The sequence below is a fragment of the Elephas maximus genome, chromosome 16 (assembly GCF_024166365.1).
Source record: "Elephas maximus indicus isolate mEleMax1 chromosome 16, mEleMax1 primary haplotype, whole genome shotgun sequence".
Taxonomy (NCBI): Eukaryota; Metazoa; Chordata; class Mammalia; order Proboscidea; family Elephantidae; genus Elephas; species Elephas maximus.
In genome coordinates, this window is record NC_064834.1 from 66,824,396 (window position 1) to 66,845,394 (window position 20,999).

Genomic DNA, 20,999 nt, shown 5'->3' on the forward strand with positions numbered 1-20,999 from the left:
AATGCTCTCTAAGCAGCTATTTCAAAGTGTTTTTACAATAGGTGCTTTCCTCCCAGGGCTAACGTGGGTGGATTCTGGGATGCAGCTTCCCTCTGAGCACATCTGCTGGCACCTGGAGCCTGGAAGACAGAGTCTCAGAGGGCCACCAGCAGCCTCTCTGTGCTGGGAGTAGCCAGGCCCATCACACAGGGACCCAGGCCCACTTGGCAGCCTGGTCCAGGGCTCCCCCACCATGAGGCTTCCAGGGGAGTCCAGAAGCAGGCTGATTGAGGGCCTGGTGGCTCAGCCCTTCTGTAAGGGTAGACCCCCAACAGCTCATTTCTCCCTGAGCCCAGGGTGGCCGGGAGGAATAGGGGAAATGCACTCATTCTGAGTAGGAGAGCATTGTGCAATGGAAACATTAGATGTAGCCAAGGTTTAGATTTTTTTTTTTTATGAAACAAAAACAGTGGGTACTAGAAAACACTGTGTTTTACACAGAAATGATGGATACACCTCACAAAGGCCATAAACTGAATGCCACAAAGAACACATGGTGCCAAGATTATTCACTTAAACAAAGGCCCAGGAAATGGTATCCACGTTGCCACGGTCATTTAGATTCAGCATGTGTGCTAAGGGCTGTGTGGATCTGTCTGGTGCTGGCTTTATAACCCCATTCAATCCCTACCCCGATCCTCAAACTCCATGTGTGAGGAGCCTGACTGCAGTTTGATATAAACATTGCCATCACCATGGTCATCTGGCAAATATCTCCTTTGAAAAACCTGCAGGGTACTGGCCCAGGGTAATGGGCAGGTGGAAATATCACTCAGAAGAGGTGACGGTGTGAGGCCCCAGGAAACTCTGGGCTCCTGCAGGTTCACGAATGACAAGAACCAGCTCAGGGGCCTAAGTTAATGTCACTGACGATACTATCCATGGTGCCACTCTGAGGGGAGTGATGCCATGGGAGAATTAATTTAAGTCTCCCAAAGTGGGTGACTGGTGATAATCTCAGCTCCCTTTCCCTGTTTCTGCCCACATGACTTAGGAAATGTTCAGTCTGACACACCAATTTGCTCTTACATCTTCTTACCATATAAACCAAAGGAAACCCGTGAGGACTCTCAACCCACTCCATTTTCCTTGTTAGTATAAAGAAAAGGGGGGGTCTTTGAGGCAATCCTAGCTTCCTGAGCAGTGGTCCTCAACCAGGGACAATTTTGCCCCCAGGGATATTTGGTCACATTTTTGGTTGTCACAGTTGGGGAGAGGTGCTACAGGGATCTGGAGGATAGAGGTCAAGGATGCTGCTGAATATCCTACAATGCCCAGGACTGCCCCCACAACTAAGAATTATCCAGCCCCAAACATCACTAGTGCCAGTGGTGAACAAGCCAGAACTTGAGAACGGTTTTCAATTCATGGTCAACAGGTTACTAAACAATCCGCATCCAAGTCTCCAAGGTTGGCATAGGGGTGTGCAGCCCATAGAGGCCATCAGCAAAGAATGCCAAGGGAAGCAAGGGACTTTCCGTGGAGAAGCATCTGCCTTTAAACAACATTTCAAAAGTACCACTCTGGCAGGGACTTGTCTCCTTTTCTTACCCATAACAAGTCTTCTCTACACATGCAAAATTCCACGGGCCACCAAGAGCAGAAAACCCGCTAGAAAACAGAACCTAGAGTGCACTGAATATTGCAGCCTGTTCCTTCAGAATACTTCTCTGTGACGGATGGGGGAACAAAGGGGGCTGTGACATCCAAGTGCCAAGAAGCTGTCAAAACTTATAACTGATGAACTTCCATAGTACCCTCTCTGGGCCAGGCGCTGTTCTAAGTATACTTTATATGCAGAAACATGGCTACACCTTGTAACAACCCCATGAGGTTTTTCTACTATCCTCCCCATTTTACAGATGAAGAAGTTGAGGACAAGAAGATAAATAATTTGCCTAAAGTTTCATGGCCAGTTAGTGATGATGTCAGCCCATGCTTCCTGAGGAGAAATTTCAGGATGTCACTAGGATTAAAATTACATTTCAGAACACCCAACTCTGATAAGGCATGTTTACCCTTCTTTATGCTGGTTTATGAACCAGCCTGGCATCTCATTCTGCCAGATGCTCAACCAGAATTGAAGGACTGATGTAATCTATGGTGATGAAAAATGTTATCCAGAAACAAAACGTGAAAGTGCTCTGATTTAAGTTTTTTTTTTTTTTTTGAATGGGTTCTGCCCGAATGGACCCAAATTTTAAAAATGTGGGTGAACCAGAATGAGAACCAGAACAGGAAAAACTACTGGTTGAAACCCTGCTGGAAACTTAATCCCCCTCTTAGAAAACAAGAGCAGCTTGCGCGTTGCATAGCAACCAAATCTCTTGACCCGCAGAGTCAGGAACAGAGGTACCCTGCTCAAAGATGGCGGCTCACCACACTCCTTTGAATATGTGTCGCTTTCCACAGTCCTGCCAATAATCCAATCTCAGGCATCAGCCTCCTGAAAGGGTTCACCGTGCCTCTTCTGAGTCTCCCATTCCAGGGCTTTGACCTATAATTTTTCCTATTCCGGTTCTCATTCTTCTTCACCCAAATTTTAAAAATTCAGATCTAATTTTGCTTCGTCAGCCATGACTGATCTGGTTCAAAGCCCTGGATTTAGGTAACACAGTGTAGCCACTTAAAGTGCATTGAGGGAAAAATGTCAGTCTGCTGTTTTTCCTCACCTGATCAAGCCTCTCTGTGCCTTAGTTTTCTCATCTGTAAAATGGGAATAATAATAGTGCTGGCCTCATGAGGTTATCATGAGGATTAAATGAGTGTGTGTATATACATATGTGTGTGTGTATTTGTGTGTGTATGTGTGCTAAGAATAGTGCTTGACTCATGGGAAGCACTATATACATGCTACTTTATTAGTATCAAACCATAAAAACAGAGGTGACACAAGTTATTAAAACAAATAGTTCTGGGCTCTGTCACATGATTAGATTGCTTACAATGTTCCCCAAAGTAGGGTCTGTGGACCACTGGTGGTATATGAAATTATTGTAGGTGGCATACAAACTTTCGTTGTTTTAGTTTTAATACTTGTACGTCATTTTTAATATATATACAACTAACACACTGAATCCATGATTTCACATGTTATTAAATGGTTAGGAGAAGTCTAACAGGCAGTTGTTGTTGTTAGGTGCTGTTGAATCAGTTCCAACTCATTGCAACAGAACAATACACTGCCCAGTCCTGCGCCATCCTCACAATCGTTGCTATGTTTGAGTGTATTGCTGCAGCTACCATGTCAATCCATCTCACTGAGGGTCTTCCTCTTTTTTGATGACCCTCTACCAAGCATGATATCCTTCTCCATGGACTGGTCCCTCCTGATAACATGTCCAAAGTATTGTATATATAAAGAAGCATATCTAGTAACTAAGTAAGTAAGTAAATAATAGTATAGGTGGAATGCAGATATGCTTAAGGCTGCTGTACAGTCTTTGAGGCTAAGAGGCAGGGCTAGTTCTCAAACACATGTATTCTAGTCTGCTGCCTTTCCTGTTTACAAATGTGTCACCTCTTCCCAACATTATCACTGGTTAAAGAGATGTAGCAATAGCTGTTGACAAACAGTCCGACTGTGATAATCAGGCTGGCCTAAGATCTGACTACTGTTTCAGCTCCAAGAAGGAGATTGTTAGGATGATGCTCCTAGGACACTCCTTGTTGGAGAGATGGGATTTGGAAGAGTTCTAACTCTAAAGGCCAGTCCTTCTTTTTTTTTTTTTTTTTTGGCTTTTCCTTCCTTCCTGGCCTGGTGTCCAGACAGAGAACATTCCATCTCACCCATTTCCCTCTTTCCTTGGGACTTTCTACAGCAACCACATCTCAGAACTGGCATGATATCATTTGGTTCAAACCCTTCTTAAAATTAAGAAGGCAAGACTCAGAGAGCTTCTGTCTTTTTTTTCCTCCATTTCCCCATCTCCCGGAACCACCCTTTCTTAAGACCCCAGTGTCCAGAGCTAAAGCTCTAACACTGCTACATCTCATTAATCATGGTGGTAACGGTGGCCACTTCCCAAATACTGAGGGTTGGCCAGTCATTGTGCTGAGCCCTCTATATACTGGCATTTATTCTTTATCCTCACAACAACCCTGAGAGGTTGGTGGTATTATTGGTATTTTCCAGCAGAGATTCAGAGAGGGTAAGAAACCTGCCCCAGACCACAGAGCAATAGGTGGTAAGTCAGGATTCTGACTTTAAAAAGAAAGCCTGAAGATGTACCTGAAGATGTAGCCAGAAGAAAGAACTCTGAATCAGGTGGCTCCAACCCACTGGGAGAGGTGGGGTCATGCCAGGGGCCTGATGTGAGTACAACCCCCCCCTTTCCCTCTCAGCCTCCATCTTCCTAAGGCTCTCCCATGAGGCATCCTGCGCAAAATCCCACCACCCTGGCCTTGCTCTCAAGCACCTCATCTCTGGTGGAAGATTAACGGGATGCCAAAGCACCCCACTGCTCTGCTAGCATAAATTGCAAGAAAAACATTTAGAATATTGATTAAGTGCTTCATGCTAGAAGATTTAAATTTACCTCCTGTATTTCCAGGATTAGCTGACATAATGGGGTCAGTCGGCTGGCACAAATGATTTACAGAACACCCATTGGCAGCTTTCCTTTTAAAACTCAACACTTAAAATTTTCACTTGGTCGCAGCCAGTGGAGTCCTGGGTATTTAGCAGGTTTGGATAATCGCCTTCCTGCCACATCTAGACTTTTGGGGTTTGGCTTCGGGAAGTGTTACGGAGCTGTTTCCAGTCTGGTGCTATCTGGTCCAAATGGACTTTATTTAGGTCTGATGAGGTCCTGGAGTGGTGGGAGAAAGGGGACAGGGATGGGGACACTGTTCTTCTTGAACTGAAACCCTGAGTTAAGAAGTCAATTCATTTCCATATTCTAAAGCAGAATACACAGAAGTTACAGGGATTACAAGGAAGTGTTAAAGACAGGCAAATCCTGGATATCCTCCACACCTCCTACCAATTTGTTAACATTGTATATTCTATTTTCCAGTGGCCAGCCCATTTCTATGAGGTTGAAGCTATACTCTGGGAAGCAAAGGAAATGTGTTGAAGCTTCCTGGGAGACCAGAAGGTGTGGATCAAGACTGAAATCCAGTGAATGCCGCAGGTTCTCTGTGCCAGGCAAGATGCCACCCCAAGGCCTCTGCACCCACAGCCCACAGAAGGGCCAGCAGTGTCCCCATTGTCACGCTAATCCGGGTGGGCCACTTATGGTTAGTGTGATCTGCCCATCAAAGGAGATGATGCTTTTGGGGAGCAGGGGATGCAGCTGACCTTGGCATTGCTGATTTCAGAAGAAAACATTCTTACACAGGCTGCCCATCTGGACCCTTGTTGTTGTTGTATGCCATTGAGTTGATTTGGCTCATAGTGACCCCATGTGATAGAGCAGAACTGCCCCATAGGGTTTTCTAGGCTCTCATCTTTACGGAAGCATATCACTGGGTCTTTCTCCCATGGAGCCACTGGGGTAGGTTTGAACTGCGAATCTTTTAATTAGCAGCCAAGCACTTACCTGCAGCACCCCCAGACCCTGCTCGCGTCTATTTTGTGACTGCGCAGGCTACTTTGCTGGTTCCTTTCTAGAATGTTGTCTTAAAAGTCCCATTAGCACTCCCATCAGCTGCCTGTGGCTACCCTGCTGGCCTCTGGTTCTGAGGCTGAGCCCCGTGGTGTATCAGACTCGCTCCTCTCAACCACCCTTCACATCACTTCTGGGACCAAAGGGGTGAAGAGGGGCAGGGACAGCGAAACTTTCTCAGGGGTCCTGAACACTGGCCCCAAGGCTGTATTTCCCAATCCCTATACTCTATTATGGAAACCCTGGTGACATAGTGGTTAAGAGCTATAGCTGCTAACCAAAAGATCGGCAGTTTGGATCCACCAGGTGCTCCTTAGAAACCCTATGGGGCAGTTATAGTCTGTCCTATAGGGTCACTATGAGTCGGCATCAACTCGATGGCAATGGGTTTTTTTCATTTTTACTCTATTATAAGGAACCCTAGTGGTGCAATGGTTAAGCACTTGGCTGTTAGCCAAAAGATTGGCAGTTCAAACCTATCAGCGGCACTGCGGGAGAAAAGGTCTGGCAATCTGCTCCTGTAAAGATTAAAAAAAAAAACCCAAACCTGTGGCCATCGAGTCGATTCCAATTCATAGCAACCCTATAGGACAGAGGAGAACTGCCCCATAGAGTTTCCAAGGAGCACCTGGTGGATTTGAACTGCCGACCTTTCGGTTAGCAGCCATAATACTTAACCACTATGCCACCAGAGTTTCCCCGTAAAGATTACAGCCTAGGAAATCCTACGGGGCAGTTCTACTCTGTCCTATAGTGTCGCCATGAGTCAGAATAGACTCAACGGCACAAAACAGAAACAAATTATTTGATCGACGAGATCAGAGGTCTACAAAAAACAGGTTAAGAGGCCTTCACTTTAAGCCACCAGAGGTAAACAGTGTACAATGATGCAGGGCAGAACTTTTTCAAGTGCTTACTTACACCTCACAAAGGTATTTATTTTAAATAAGCGATAAGTACGGTCCATTTTGTTTAAAAATCCTGAGCTTTTTCCAGACCACTCAAGTGCCCAGGAGATGAAGTAATTGGTAGAAGTATTAGTGTGTCTTTGTTTTTCATGTGACCATTTTGTACAAGTCAAAGGGGTATGCCAACAATAGCACAGTCTGTGTCAGGCTTGTTACTAATACAACTGCCAATTAATCCTGACACGGGAGCTTGGCGGCATAGCCAAAACCCTGTACTTTGTCACCTCAGGGGGTAAGCAATTGGACATTTCTGTGACATTTTATACTAATCAATCAACTTTCCTTTTTTAAAAGCAGAGTCCATTCATAGAAACTGCAGATGAGTCCTTTATGTGTGACACCCATCCCACCCGTTTCCCCAAACCTCATCAGGTTGGCTTTATTAATAATTACCCTTCAAGCAGACTTTTGAAAATGTTTATTCTTATTTCTTCCTTTCCAAGAGGGAAATCTCTCTCAAATGTTGAGAGAAATGCACGTCCCCGAGAGTTTTCTCATATTATCTGTACATTTTAAAATATTACAAGAGGGTGCTTCTCAAGGGACGTGAACTTTCGAGCTGCCAAAGAGAGTTGACTTTCTCCAAATCTGTTACCAATGGATCCCAAGCTGGTTGAAGTCAGTTCTATCCTGAGTAACGACACATGCGGCTGGGACAAACGCCATTCTAAGATATTTCTAGGACCCCCTGGCAAATGGTAATTCATCTGGAGACAGCCAGGTAGGCAAGGCAAGGACACATGGGGAGAATGACTCTCCTGGGGGTTCTACGCAGAGACAGGAGTCCTAAATCAGCACGAGAGCCACGTTCTCACATAAAGGCCTTCGCTCATCACTCCTTCATGCCCTTCCCCCAAATCCTCTGGCCTCAATGATTCTTTCAACCATTCTTAATATAGGTCACCCTAAAAAGATCATCAGGCTGCAAAAAGTTCTTCTGTCAACATTCCAGTCCTTCCCCTGTTCCTTGTCTGCTGGAATCTAGGCCTGAAGGAACCCAGTCCCACGTCACTGACCTCCAAGAAGAACTAGGACATACATCTCTCTCAAAACCAGCGTCTCCCTTCCTCCTTTTCCATTCTTTATTTCCTTCTGTTCATTTCTAACTCAAAGGAGGTGGCTGGGTTATCCAAGGACCATGAAACCATGCAAAAGTACACTGGACTCGGAGTGCAAAAACAGCTCAAACACGTAGTGTTATCTTAGGGGTAAAAGCAAGGTTCTGTGGAACTCTTAAGGATTCCTGGAAGCAAAATGCTGTTCAGCTACAAGGTTCATGGATACTGGGTGTGTGTTACAGGGAGGAGAGGTGAGGCTGCCCCCTCACTCCTCCGCACCTCTCCACCTCCATATCTCCCTCTGCTGAGAAGTTAAAAGGCAACCCTGGGATAAACACCATGCTCTAATTCTACTTTTGCCCCTCTGTTTATGAAGCAGAGTTCCTATTGCTAACACAGGGAAGGAAAGGTGCAGTTTCTGGGGAACAGAGCTTACGTGCTCCCTGACGTTGCCAGGGCAACCCTACAGGACACAGCGTTCTCCTTGAACTTGGAGCGGTGGTTTGGCAGATCTGTATTGGAGGCAAAATATCAGAGGTCTGTGTGGCCAACCCAACCACGTACTTCACCACAGGAAGCCGGAGTCAGGCGCTGTGATCTGGCTGGGGGAAATGCCTCCTAATGGCTGGTGGACTCCTTGCCCATTCGTGGGGGAAAAACTAATTTCACGATGTTTCCAGTGGTGGCTTTTCCTCTGAGATGCCATCTATTAACTAAGTCTGACCTTCCAAAAATGTTGACAAGCCACATCTTGCTCACTCTATTTAAGTCCACAGAGGAGAGAATTTATTTTTGAATGCCCATCTCCACCAAGTTTCCAAAGCAAAGAGGGGCTTAGTAAGCAGGCTGAATGCCATCTCTGCAGTCATGCTCTGGGCACTTAAACACGTGCAGAGAAGAACTTGGTTTTGCCACAGCAGAGCTCACCTCTTCTACCTGCAGGAACCACCATAGAGTCACCGTTATCACCTTAGGGTGACAAGTTCCTATCCCTCAGCTGGCACTTGTCTTTACTGACACTGGAATCTGAGTGGGCCTGAAGAGAACAGGAGACTGGCCTAAGAGGAAGCAAGACACCGAGCAGTGACCACAGATAAAGAAGAGACTCTGTGGGTGCCATGTCTGACCCAAGATCCACCTGTAGCCGGCTGGGAGACTTCGTGCAAGTCACTTCCCTCTGACCTCAGGGCCCTGATATAAGCTGAAGCAGTTAGATGCCATAGTACTCCTTAAGCCTCCTCCTAGCCCCAGCATTCTCTGCACAGTGCTTTGGACATGGTAAGTACACAGGAAATGTTTTTGAAGTATGAAAGCTATCTGGTTGACCTTAGCCTATGCGGTTTCCCTACCTGCCTTCTCCTTAGTGGTGTGTGTGTATCTCAAGATGCATGTTGGGGGCTGGAGACCCAGGAGAAGAAAGGACAGAAACCAAAGCTCAGATGGATGACGTGTAGGATATCTAAGAAGAAGAGGTAAGACATGGGAGATGACAAGACAACAAGTCAATTGGAAGGGGCGGAAAAACTGCCACAGTACTATCTAGAGGACAAAGTGGGTTGTGGGTCAAGATGGCATTTGGCAAAAGAAAGCTTCTGGTGAGCATTCTGGGGAGGCTGATCCATGGGGAAGGGAGAAGGAGAAGGGAGGGTGTACTGCAGTGACAAGTGTGAAGTGACGGCACAGTGCTTGGAACATGGGCCATGGAAGTGTCCCCTTCCCCAGCATGGTGGGAGTCAGATGTCACTACATCGTCACCACTGCCCACCAGGTACAGGAAGAAATGTGAAAAGAACGAGGCTCTTGGATTTCCAGCCCTGGCTCTGCAGCCTCAAAGCAAAACCGTGACCTCTCTGAGACCCCCTCCCCACTGCCCATTTCCTCAGATGCAAGAGCCAGGCTGACGATACTACAACAGTATCTATCTCCCAGCTGTCAGGGGGGTGCCATCCAAGGATGTAAAGGGTATGAAACTACCTTGTGAACATACAAATATGTCTCGCCAAGTAGCTGAATACTCATTACTATGAAAAATCAACAAAACGGCAAATAAACCCTCTGCTTTGACCGAAAGCAGGAAATCACTATTTGTATGTTGTTGTGGTTCTGCCCTTGGAGACCTGGCTTAACCCCAAAGAAGCCTCTCGGCCATTCTTGCTGGGACACCATTCACAAGAGGGATTTTGCAGGGCTACATGTGGCTCCTCGCTGCTCTGCTTGTTGACCTAATAGCATGTGCTTTTCCTTCCTGACGAATAAATCCATCCAGGACTCTACATCTGGGCTAACACATAACCAATAATGCGGACTCTGGTTTACCTCTAAATGACTTCCCTTGAAGTGACTCCAACTCATGGTGACCCCATGTGTGTCAGAGTAGAACTGTGCTCCACAGGGTTTTCAATGGCTGATTTTTGGGAAGTAGATTGCCAGGCCTTTCTTTTGAGGTGCCTCTGTATAGACTTGAACCCTCCAACCTTTTGGTTAGTAGCTGAGTGTGTTAGCCATTTGCACCGTCCAGGGACTCTGGTTTACTTTTAGATACAGTTATATACTCTTCATTAATGTTTAAATTGCAGTGATAGCGAGAAACCCAAGAGCTCCTTCCTTTTCAATATATGTTGCTGCTTTGTAGAGAACACAGGACAAGTATAATAAAGGAATAAAGAGCCAATGCAACCCTTCTACTCCACCATCAAAAAGATTTCACTCATCTCGAGAATTCATCTGCCCAACTCCCTCATTTGACAGATGAAGAAACTAAGGCCAGATAGGCCAAGTGACTGGACCAAAACTGCCCCCAGGAAATGGTAGAGTCAGTTAGAAAGTCCGTCTTTCTTCCCACTATGTAGCACTTCAGAGCCCCAAGACATCATGTTAAAATGCACTTTTCAGACCCAAACCTGAGCAGCACTGCCATCTCTCTGTAAATGCCCATCAGAAAGTGGATCAGTGTGCCCCAGTAAGTGGGCTCTAGCAGGCAGGGAGGGCCCAAATCTCACCTGTAAGTTTGCACAAGGTGGTAACACGTGAGTGGGAATTTCATTCGCGGACCCTGGTGGCCCCAGGGGCTTGTTCTTGACCCGGAAGGCTGTGGTGGTGGTGGCAGTGGTGGTCTGTACTGGGAAGGCTGGCTGCCACACAGTCACATCGGAGCCATTGCCAAAGGCTTGAATGGCATTTTCTGCAGTAAAACAGGAGAGAATCCCATTTCAAAGGCAAGCAGCAAATGTAACAGTCAAGATACACACAGCTGGAGAGGTATACTAGAAATTCTGATTATGGCATCGGACTTCTCTGAACAAAACCCATCCATCCATCCATTCATCCTCTGCTTGCTGAGGGCCAGTCACTGGGTCAGATACTCAAAAATCAATTCACTCATTCAGCAGCGAGCTGGACACTTAGCTGTGCTCCAAATGCACCAAATATTTATCACGCTCCTATTTATGTGCCAGGTGTTGAGCGAGGTGCTTCCCCTGAAATCCTCCTCATTCGAGCTCTTTGAGACTCAGCCTCAGCCCTGTTACTTGGGCTTATAATCATTATTCCACCTTCCAAGAATATCCTCGTGCTCTGTCAAAACTGTATTAAAAGCAAACTAATTAGCACTTTCTTTTAAAGTACAGCATCTCTAATTATGAGACAGAGATAACTCAGTAGCCTTTACCCTCTAATCTCGCAGGCAGTGATATAAAACAGCCCACACTGTGAACCACTGTAATAGAGTGCCTACTAAGCACTGAAGAGCCCTTCTGGCATAGTGGTTAAGTCCTTGGTTGCTATCTAAAAGGTCGGCAGCTCGAAACCACCAGCCGCTCCACGGGAAAAGATGTGGCAGTCTGCTTCCATAAAGATTACAGCCCTGGAAACCCATATGGGGCAGTTCTACTCCACCCTATAGGGTCGCTATGAGTTGGAATTTGACTGGACGGCAATGGGTAACTATGTGTTCGGCACTGCTGAAAGTACAAATGCCACCACTTTCTTTAAAAGAAAAATCAACCCCAAACCTCCTCAATATACGGGGCAAGTTTAAGCAAGATTATTTTTTCCCTTTCTGCTCCCAGACTTTCAAACAAAATCTGCATAATTAGGTAGGAGCAGCCCTGCGTAAATGAGAAGTTTAAGAGGTAAAACTTTGAAAGCTTATTACAATTTCATGGGATTAGATTGTTTTTACGGCAAGAGTAAATTGGTTGTGTGTTGTTCCCCTCCCCAAAATGAATAAAAAACAGCTTTTAATCAGGTCTCCAGGGATTTGGCCTGGATTTAGGAATTTTTTATTTTATATTCATTGTATAAGAAATCAGCCTTTTCCATTTGGGACCTGAATGTGCAAATTGCTAATATATGACTCTTAGGTGGCATTTTTCAATACACAAAACAGAATAATTTAAGCCTAATCTTCCTCTTAGAAGTGACATTTTGTTCTAAAATTGTTATCCTTTAAATTCTAGCAAATTGGAAGCTTGTTTTTTGAAACTTTTACTTTTTTTTTTTTAGGCTGTGAGAGAGCAAAAAAAAAACCCCAGAAAACAGAAAAACCCAAATCTTCCTTTTTTTCTTGTTAAAACATGTAGATTCAAGAGATTTTTGCTATTTATTGAAACTACCTTTGCTTTCCTGGTGTGTCTGCTTTGCCACTTTGGGAGTTCATTTGTTCATTCAAATGTCAATAAATATTAAGTACTAGGTCTTGCTCTATGGGCTGAATGACAACGGCAGCAACAAAAGACAAGTCTTGACCTCATGGAGTCACATTTGGGTTGAGGAGTCAAAAAAGTTAAGTAGACAATACATTGTTGTTGTTCGGTGCCGTCAAGTCGACTTCAACTCAGAGCGACCCCATGTGAAAGAGCAGAACCGCCTCATAGGGTTTTCTAGGCTATAATCTTTATAGCAGATAGCCAGGTCTTTCTCTTAAGAAGCTGTTGAGTAAATTCAAACTGCCAACCTTTTGGTTAGCAGCTGAGTGCTTAATCATTGCACCAGCAGGGCTCCTTAGATAATACATTAGGTGGTGGTAAGTGCTTGGAGAAAAATGAAGTGAGGGCGGGCACAGGGATTATAGAGTGAGAAGGGAGAACTGCAATTTAGATAAAGTGGTCAGGGGAGGCCTCCAGGCGAAGGTGACATCTGAACAAAGACTTGAGTGACAGCAACTGACATCTCACCTCCACCTCCACCTCCACCTCATTCTCCTCCCTTCCTTTTAGATCTGCCATGCACTTGGCTTAAAAACAACTGTTTCTTTCCCGACAACCAGAAGTAAACACATTTGGTTGAGGTTGTGTTGATGATAAGGGAATTTGGGAGCGGTCTGGCTTCATCCGAAGGGAGCAGAAATTGAGTTACTGCATTTGGGTTGGAATCTACAAATTCCAATTCCTCCTACCTTAGGGCCTTTTGCAAGAGACTGAATTTACAGCCCCGTGTCATTAGTATGCTGTTGCCCCTCCTAATGACAGTATAAATGGAATGACTGTGAACAATTCTGGCTGGCTTTGGCCCCTGTTGCAGACCAAATGCATTTATTTTTATTGAAAAGTCATTAGCAATAAGATACCAGACTATTCTCCCCTTCACCAAAATGTTATTAAGCAGGGCCAACTTTAATTTCTCTGTGAGGAGACGTTTGCCAGCCAGTATGAGTAGAATCTTTTCTCACACTGACCTGTATTGTCAATGCTTTATCTTCATTAAAACTTGTATTCTGCCAGAAGTGTGCAGGATGTGAAAAAGAGCGGTGAGGTATATATATATACATACGTGTGTGTGTTTATACAGTGAAACCTGTGAGAGCTAGAACTCGATGGGACTGCCTTGTTTTTCTGAGTCTTGCAAATTTTCCACCTCTGACAGGGTGCAATCTTACCACTTTTCTATCACTCTCTATTAGTGGAAAATATTTGAGTTTTCCTTCTCTGACAGGTTTCTGCCTTACAAACGTTCCAGCTTTTGCAGGTTTTACTGTATTTATGCTTAAATATATTTAAATCAAGACCAAACAAGATGGCCAAGGTACAATTCCTTGGTACACCCCAATGTCTTGGAGAGTGCCTCCATACTTGAGACTAGTTTTGTGGGTTTGAACTTTACACTTAAGTGTCCAAAAGCTTCCTTTATTTTTAAGATGACCAGAGCAATCTATTTACAGTCATAGTCCTTCAGGCACCTTGTGAGCAAATGCCTTAGGTTTTTCTCTTCAACAAAAGAAACGATGAGGAGGACTTAGAAGTAACACTTAAATGCTTTTCCACATGCATATGGTAGACTGTTAGCTAATTCTTTAAAAAATTAGTCACCTTATAGCAGAGCATCATGGAAACTGTCCTGGAGGACATGCTTTCAAAGGGGTGGCTGAATCTTCATTCCTAGAAACTTGGTTTGTACCTCCCATCAGGAAGACATATCTGGCCCCTGATATTCAGGCATATGTTCTTATCCAATGGACCCTTCAGTGGCAGGCATGGAACAAAAGACCTCAGGAGAAGAGTGCTACAGTAGAAGGAGCTTGGGCTTTGGACTCTAACTCTGGCATGCATAGTCTATGTGAATACCAGCTGTTTACTCAACTGTAGAGCGCAAACGATCATACCTACATCTCCTAGGATTCTTGTGCAGATCCCAGTAAATGATATATATATTACATTTTTATGGAGTGAGTTCACAGAAGGCACCTAAATGATAGCTGCTACACAGCGTGAGTGCAGACACTGAAGTATCTCAGCTGGATCATCATCTAGAGCATGCCGTCTTGGTGGCTATAAAGAAGACCTGACACAGGGCCTTTAGAGTTTGTTTGTTGACTATCCATTGTTGATACCCTTACGTTTCCCTCCATCCCTTTCCCTTTGAGAAAAATGTTTCCAAATTGCCAAAAGGACTCTGCAATAATAATCGATGCTGTTTCCAAGCCCATCAGTGCTCATGATATCTCCCAAGATAACCGACATCCTGCATCTACTGGCTTATCCCACTCAAGAATTACTGCTCCTAACTCTGAGCCAACCCTGAACATCTAACGGGGTATTGATGTTAACATTCTAATTTTTCTCAGAGTCCGTAGAGGCCTATCCCCATCTAATTTGTCTGAGCTTCTCACATTGTATATTCCTCCTAGGTTTTAAGGACCTTTGGAACAGACGCTCCTCTGACTGCCAAGATCAAAATTTGATCTGTGGGTAGAAGTGTTGATTCCCATACAATGTACCCTGAATTATTTGCATCTCTTGCTTTCTCAGGCCTTTGAATTCACAGTCTTGGCAGCACCCAGTTCATCACTTGCTCTGTGCTCTGCTGCTTTACCTTGTGTGGCCCAAAACAGGCTGCAGTCCCCATCCATGCTCAGAAAAAAGGGAAAGAGAGAGACCAACACAGTAAGCAGACACAAGAAACAAGAAGGTTCAGCTTATGTTTGGAGAAGAAAGCTTTTTTTTTTTTTTTTTTAAATCTTTTAAAAACTCACTGAGAGCAACAGAGGAGGAGGAAATGGAATGTGTGGCTGTCTCCGTGATAATTACCTCCTTTGCCATGAGACCAGAACTGGATGGTGCCCCGGCTACCCATTACTGAACATTTTAATCAAAGATTCTATAGAAGAATCCTGATCAAAAGGGAGAAAAAGCAGAGCAGAATTTCAAATTATCATGGAATCCAGACTTTCTGGAGCCACAAAGGTTGAACGAATCCCCAAAACTATTGCCCTGAGATAATCTTTAAATCTTAAACCTTCAACCACAAATATTCCCTGAAGTCTTCTCAAAAGCAAAACATAGTTTAGTTTAACTAGTAAAGAATATCTGCCTTGAGCACTGTGCTCTTTTAAGAACTATCTATATAAAATCAAATTGGCACCATCAACTTGAAAGATAGGAAACTTAGGGGGCAATGAGTCTATGTTAATGGAGGGAAGAACAATTCGGAAAAGGAGGGTAAGGAACAGTTGCACAACTTGAAGAATGTAATCAAGGTCACTGAATTGTACACAGAGAAATTGTTGAATTGGTGTATGTTCTGCTGTGAGTATTCTCAACGAGTGCAAAAAAATAAGACAAATGATTAAAAAACAAAACAACACTAAGAAACAAAACTCACTAAGACACGTGTTGTCCTTGAAGAAATTCAAAAACTTCAGGCACTCGTCAAGGTCGTTCCCACTGTTGTTGCAGTCACACCATGGGGCCACGCTGAGGCTGCTGGAGTCGATGTAGTTAGGGGTCATGACGGTGCCTAAAAGAGTAAACACAAAGCGTTCCCTCTCGTGGGGTGATAGGGATGTTTCTGTAGCCTGGAAAGAAACAAATGCTCCTCTGACAGCAGAGGCACCGTGGAGAATTACAAACATTGTGTTTGCTGAGTGGGAAATTATGTTAAGTAGTGCATTTTCTTGGCAATTTATCTTGAGCACATAAAATAATTTATGCATTTACTTTAAAAATTATAACCAAGCTCCTTGAGCTGCACTTAGGGCATTTTTTTTTCCCTGCACAAATGGTATGGATGACACGGAGTAGGAGAGAATTAACTTAGAATGTATGAGTTGCCAAATCCCTTGTATTTTCTTGAAAATGTCCTTAATCTTCATAAATAGATAGAACTGGTTTTACATATCTTAACAATCCTTTTAGGACTTTGAATCCACTTCCTTCAGAAGCAAATGGCTTCCTCAGAGTAACACAGGGAAGCTTAGAAGCTCTCCTTATGGGTTACCCCACATTCTGGATGTTTATAATGAGGCGCCTGCTCACCAGGGTCTCAAATGATTTCAGTGAAGTCTTCCAAGTTATGAAAGAACTGGAAACAAACAGTGGAAATTCTCTGAGTCGATGGTTCTTACTGTCGATCCCCAGTAGTCCTCTAAGAGTCGCTGGGTGGTCCTTCCTGCCTATGCCTTCCAGTGTTCCATTGTTTTGTCTGATTAGTTCTATATTGGCACGAAGAACAATGTATCTATACTTAATACAAACCAAATGTCTTCTCCTGGGTGGCTCACACTGGGAAGTGCCCATGGATGCCAAGAAGTCTTCTGTTTTTAAATATTTTGTAGAAGAAGTAATAGGTGATCGGTGATCCACAGGATATATTTGGTCCACAATCAAAAAAGGATTCTGGTAAGTTCCTCTGGGTTAAGGGCATGCTTATCTTCTTTGTCCTGCATTCTGTACTGACTTGAACAAGATAATACCCCATTATAACTTGGGATGAGAACTGTATCCCACAGAACAGAGGGAGCCCATCACTTTGGTTGAGAAACATCTTCTAAGGAACAGGCATCCTGAACACAGAGTGAGGAGGTTGAGGAGTATCTACTAAGCACCCATTGTATTCCTGGTACCATAGCGGACCTCTGGCGAATGGAGGAAGTAGGCAAAAGTTGTGTCCTGAAAGAAGTTAGAATCCAATGACCCAGGAAGCAGTGAGGAGGGATTGATCCAGACCCAAGAGAGAAATTAATTTTTGTCTGTATAATACATTGCCTCTGCCAGTTGCTTCCTTGATTTCTCATCCTCAGGCACATAAGGGTTTGCCCAGCCTAGAAATGAGCTCTCAGGAATGTCCAGCGGGACCGGGCAAGGTTGCTGATGGAGGAGTTCAGTGAGTGTGTACGCCAGGAAGGACAGAGATGAAAGTGTTCATGGTGATCATGTCTGCAGGGTGGGGTTGGAGATCCTTCACATTTTCTCCTTCACTCTCCTCTGTACCTTTTTTTTTTAAAAAAAGCTTTTTACAATGAGCCTGTCTTAATTACTTTCATAATTAGAATGGAATACACAATGCTATTTCTTAAACCTGTAATTCCATAGTTGATAAGTAATTTCTAATACACTAATTTATTTCAGAAGGGGGATGAGTGAATGCAAATTCTGAACACTGACTTAAGGAAGATACATTCATTGGAAATACCAATAAAATGGTAAGTAACTGGGGAAAGCTGCTATCCAAGAGCACACAGTATCGTTTCAAAGCAGTTGGAGCAACAATTGTGCCAATCACTTATAATATCCCTGCATTAAATACTACTGGTTTTTTCAATCGCTCTTGCTAAAAAAGTCTGGTAAGAAAGAATTTAGTCTGTACCATCGTTCTTTTCTTTCTTTTTTTTTTTTCATGTTTCATTGCATTTGTTTGAACTTCCAAGGCAGTGTCAAATAATTAAAATAAATGTGGCATCATCGTGATTTCTCTTTTTTTAACTCCCTTCTCCACTCCCTCTAATGTTTTGTCTCAATGGATTTACCTATTCTAGATATTTCACGTAAGTGGTGTCACACAATATCTGTCCTTTTGTGTTTGGCTTATTTCACTTCACGTAATGTTTTCAAGGTTCTTCCACGTGGTGGCGTGTTTAAGAACTTCGTTTCTCTTAACACCTGAATAACACTCCATTGTATATACATACCACGTTTTGTTTATCCATTCATCTGCCGATGGGCATTTGGGTTGTTTCCACCTTTTAGCTATAGTGAATAGTGTTGCTATAAACACTGGAACAATTTGGAAAAGGAGGGTGAGAATGGTTGCACAACTTGAAGAATGTAACCAAGGCCACTGAACTGTACATGTAGAAATTGTTGAATTGGTGTATGTCATTCCTGGTGGGAAGTTTTTCCTGCCTGATGACTTGTGTGAAACTGACATAGACACCTGGTAGGGACACACACCCTGGCAGGGCCATCAGGCTCCTGACAACCATGATTTCCTTCACCCCTACACAGCTTTCACCTCGCGATCCTTCTCAAGTGCTATCAGTGACAAAGCCTGGCCACTGGGGACGTCTGCCTTCCCCCTGCCTGCTCAGTTGATCTGTGGGCACAAGTTTGCCCCGGTCCAGTCCTCTTCCAACTTCCCCGTGCCTTGTCTAATTACACTGTTCTCCTGAGCATTCAGAACTCTGTTCTTCTAAAGCCTCAGGTCTTAAAAGAAAAAAAAAATACCATTTCTGCTATATCTGTTTCCAAGGAAAAAAATTTAGCCTAAATCACTCCCTGTATGCCAGGAGTTGAATTACCAAGAATATCAACAGAGGGAAAGACCCCAGCATTTAGAGTTTTTGTTTCCGAAGGGCCCACTTCTGGAAAAGAACCTTTTTGACTTTCCCAGACTGAGGCACTTCCAAGTGCCGCTTTTCCAAGGTTCCTAATTCAATTCACTTTGTATGACTTGCTCTCTTCTTCCATAACCATTCTTTTATACAGACTTCTGCTCCTAGCGAGTCAGTTCCCCAACTGAGCCTCTTCACACGTCTCCCCACGCTCGCGCTCTTCCTGCTCTTTAATAATCCCAGCTTCCTGCCTTTGGCTGTGAACGTCCATTATCCTCTTCTCTTCACAGACGTGTCCTAAAGGGCCTCACATCAAAACCCCTGCACGCAGGGTTCCTGGGAGATTTTTTGATTTTACAGACATTGGACAGTGAGGGATAGTCTGTGAGTATTTGTAAACCAGATTTGCTCCCGTCTCCCCTTCTCCCCATCTTACCAATAAGCCCTGAGTAGGCGAGGAGGCAGTCAGCATAGTTTTCCTTCAGACAGCTGCTGACAGACCTTGACTCCGGCTGGCAGTTGGTAAAAAAATCTGCAAGGCGAGACCTGCGATATGAAGAAAGGGGGAAAACGTGTTTTAAAGCCTTGTAAACCTCTGGACTGCCATCATTGTTCTTTACTCCTTTGTTCAAATGCCTCTTTACACACACACACACACACACACACACACACACAATGTATATAGAAAAATGCAAAATATCGAAATATTAGCATTCTTTCATATACAACCCCCAAGCATCCTCTGTGCCCTGTATCCCCCGTCCACCTCTGTGTGTCTGCTTATTTGGAGAGAAGTCTTCAGGGCCTATAACTGGGGAAATCTTGACGCTTTGAAGTTTCCATTCAATATTTATTTCTGACTAGACTTATTTACATCTTTAGGAAATATGCTTCGCCACACATTCACCGGAGATCCACGCTGGGAAAATATTTACTTTATACAGAAACATGTCCCTGGCATCAAAATAGCATCCTACAGCCCATCTGCTTCCGTAATTCCTACTGGCTTTAGAAATATGTATATCTGTCTTGTGAGTCTTCTCCCATCCGCCAGCCCAGGGAGCCCTGATGTATTCCAGCTAAGCGATGCCCATGAGCTTGCCTTTCTAGACCTGAAGGGAGAGGCAGGAGGGACAGGAGACACTCGCTCTGGGAGGGGTAACACCCATCCTTGATGGGATGTGATGGGCCTGTGATTGGAGGCAGCACCTAGAGAGTCCACGATCAAAGAATCAACATCTGTCTGTAATTTGGGAACTCTCCAGAGGCAAGCGCAGTCCAACTGGACGTTCTGGGTGGTGGAAAAGTTGCCCCCAGGTGCCATTGAGTTAACTCTGACTCACGGCAATCTCACGTGTGTCAGAGTAGAACTGTGTACCATAGGGTTTTCAATGACTGATTCGTTGGAAGTTGATCACTAGGGCTTTCTTCTGAGGTGCCTCTGGGTGGACTCGAACTTCTAGCCTTTTGGTTAGCAGCCAGGTGCGTTAACCGTTTGCACCACTCAGGTACTCCAGGGAGGGTGCAGAAACTCAGACATGGAGAGATGCTGCAAGCACGCCACACAGATCTGAGGAGGAAAAGGGCTCTTTGTGGCTAACTGGTTGTTTTTTAACTCTGAAGAGGTTATTGTTACAGAAATCCTGAATGAGAGTTGGGCCCCCTCTGAGGTCACATCAGCAGACAACGGCTCTGATTCTGTGTGAAGAACACAATGCACTTCGAGAGAATTTAAATTATCTGCCAATTACGGGAGACAATGGGAGGTTGTCCCAGCTTTCTTCTGTCTTCAGCTCACCGAGTTGGCAGCTGATATACTCGGTGCCGTTTTTACTTCTTTCCACCCAAGAGCTGTATTTACTTAGTGCACTCTGTAATATAAACAGCTTGGTCTAGGGGGATCATAAAGGTTTGCAAATGGCACACGGGAAGCACGTTACATACCCCTTTAGGACAATTTTAACATGAAGGGGGATTAAAGGGCCTGATGAAATTATCTCAGTCACAGTACACTGCAAAGGCAGCACAGTGTTCGTGTGGGGTGGGTTATCTCCTTGAACCCTAATAAACAAGGCCTGCTCAAGCCTCCCTTATCTGTGCCCATCTGGCGCACTCTGTGTTCTGTGTGCCTGGTGCATCCCAGTGAGTCCCTGGGGCAGGTGGCAGAGGGCTGCTTCATTTTCCTTGCACAGCACCTGACACTCCTCAGAGAGGCCCTCTACAACGCTTCCCTAGCAGGGCCATGTGCTGAAGCTAACTGCCTTGGCCAAATCCTCCAGAT

At 44.4% G+C, this 20,999-nt stretch overlaps 1 protein-coding gene across 7 annotated transcripts in view; it reads right to left on the reverse strand.

Annotated features, from left to right (window-relative positions):
* Positions 1-20,999, reverse strand: part of GFRA1 (GDNF family receptor alpha 1) — a 239,131-nt gene that overhangs the window by 22,350 nt on the left and 195,782 nt on the right. For all 7 annotated transcript variants that reach the window (XM_049854962.1, XM_049854963.1, XM_049854964.1 and 4 more), the window contains 3 exons: positions 19,155-19,264; positions 15,772-15,906; positions 10,674-10,855 (listed from right to left, as the gene is read on the reverse strand). In XM_049854962.1, coding sequence (XP_049710919.1) covers positions 10,674-10,855; positions 15,772-15,906; positions 19,155-19,264 — 427 coding nt within the window. The remainder of the gene's footprint in view (positions 1-10,673; positions 10,856-15,771; positions 15,907-19,154; positions 19,265-20,999) is intronic.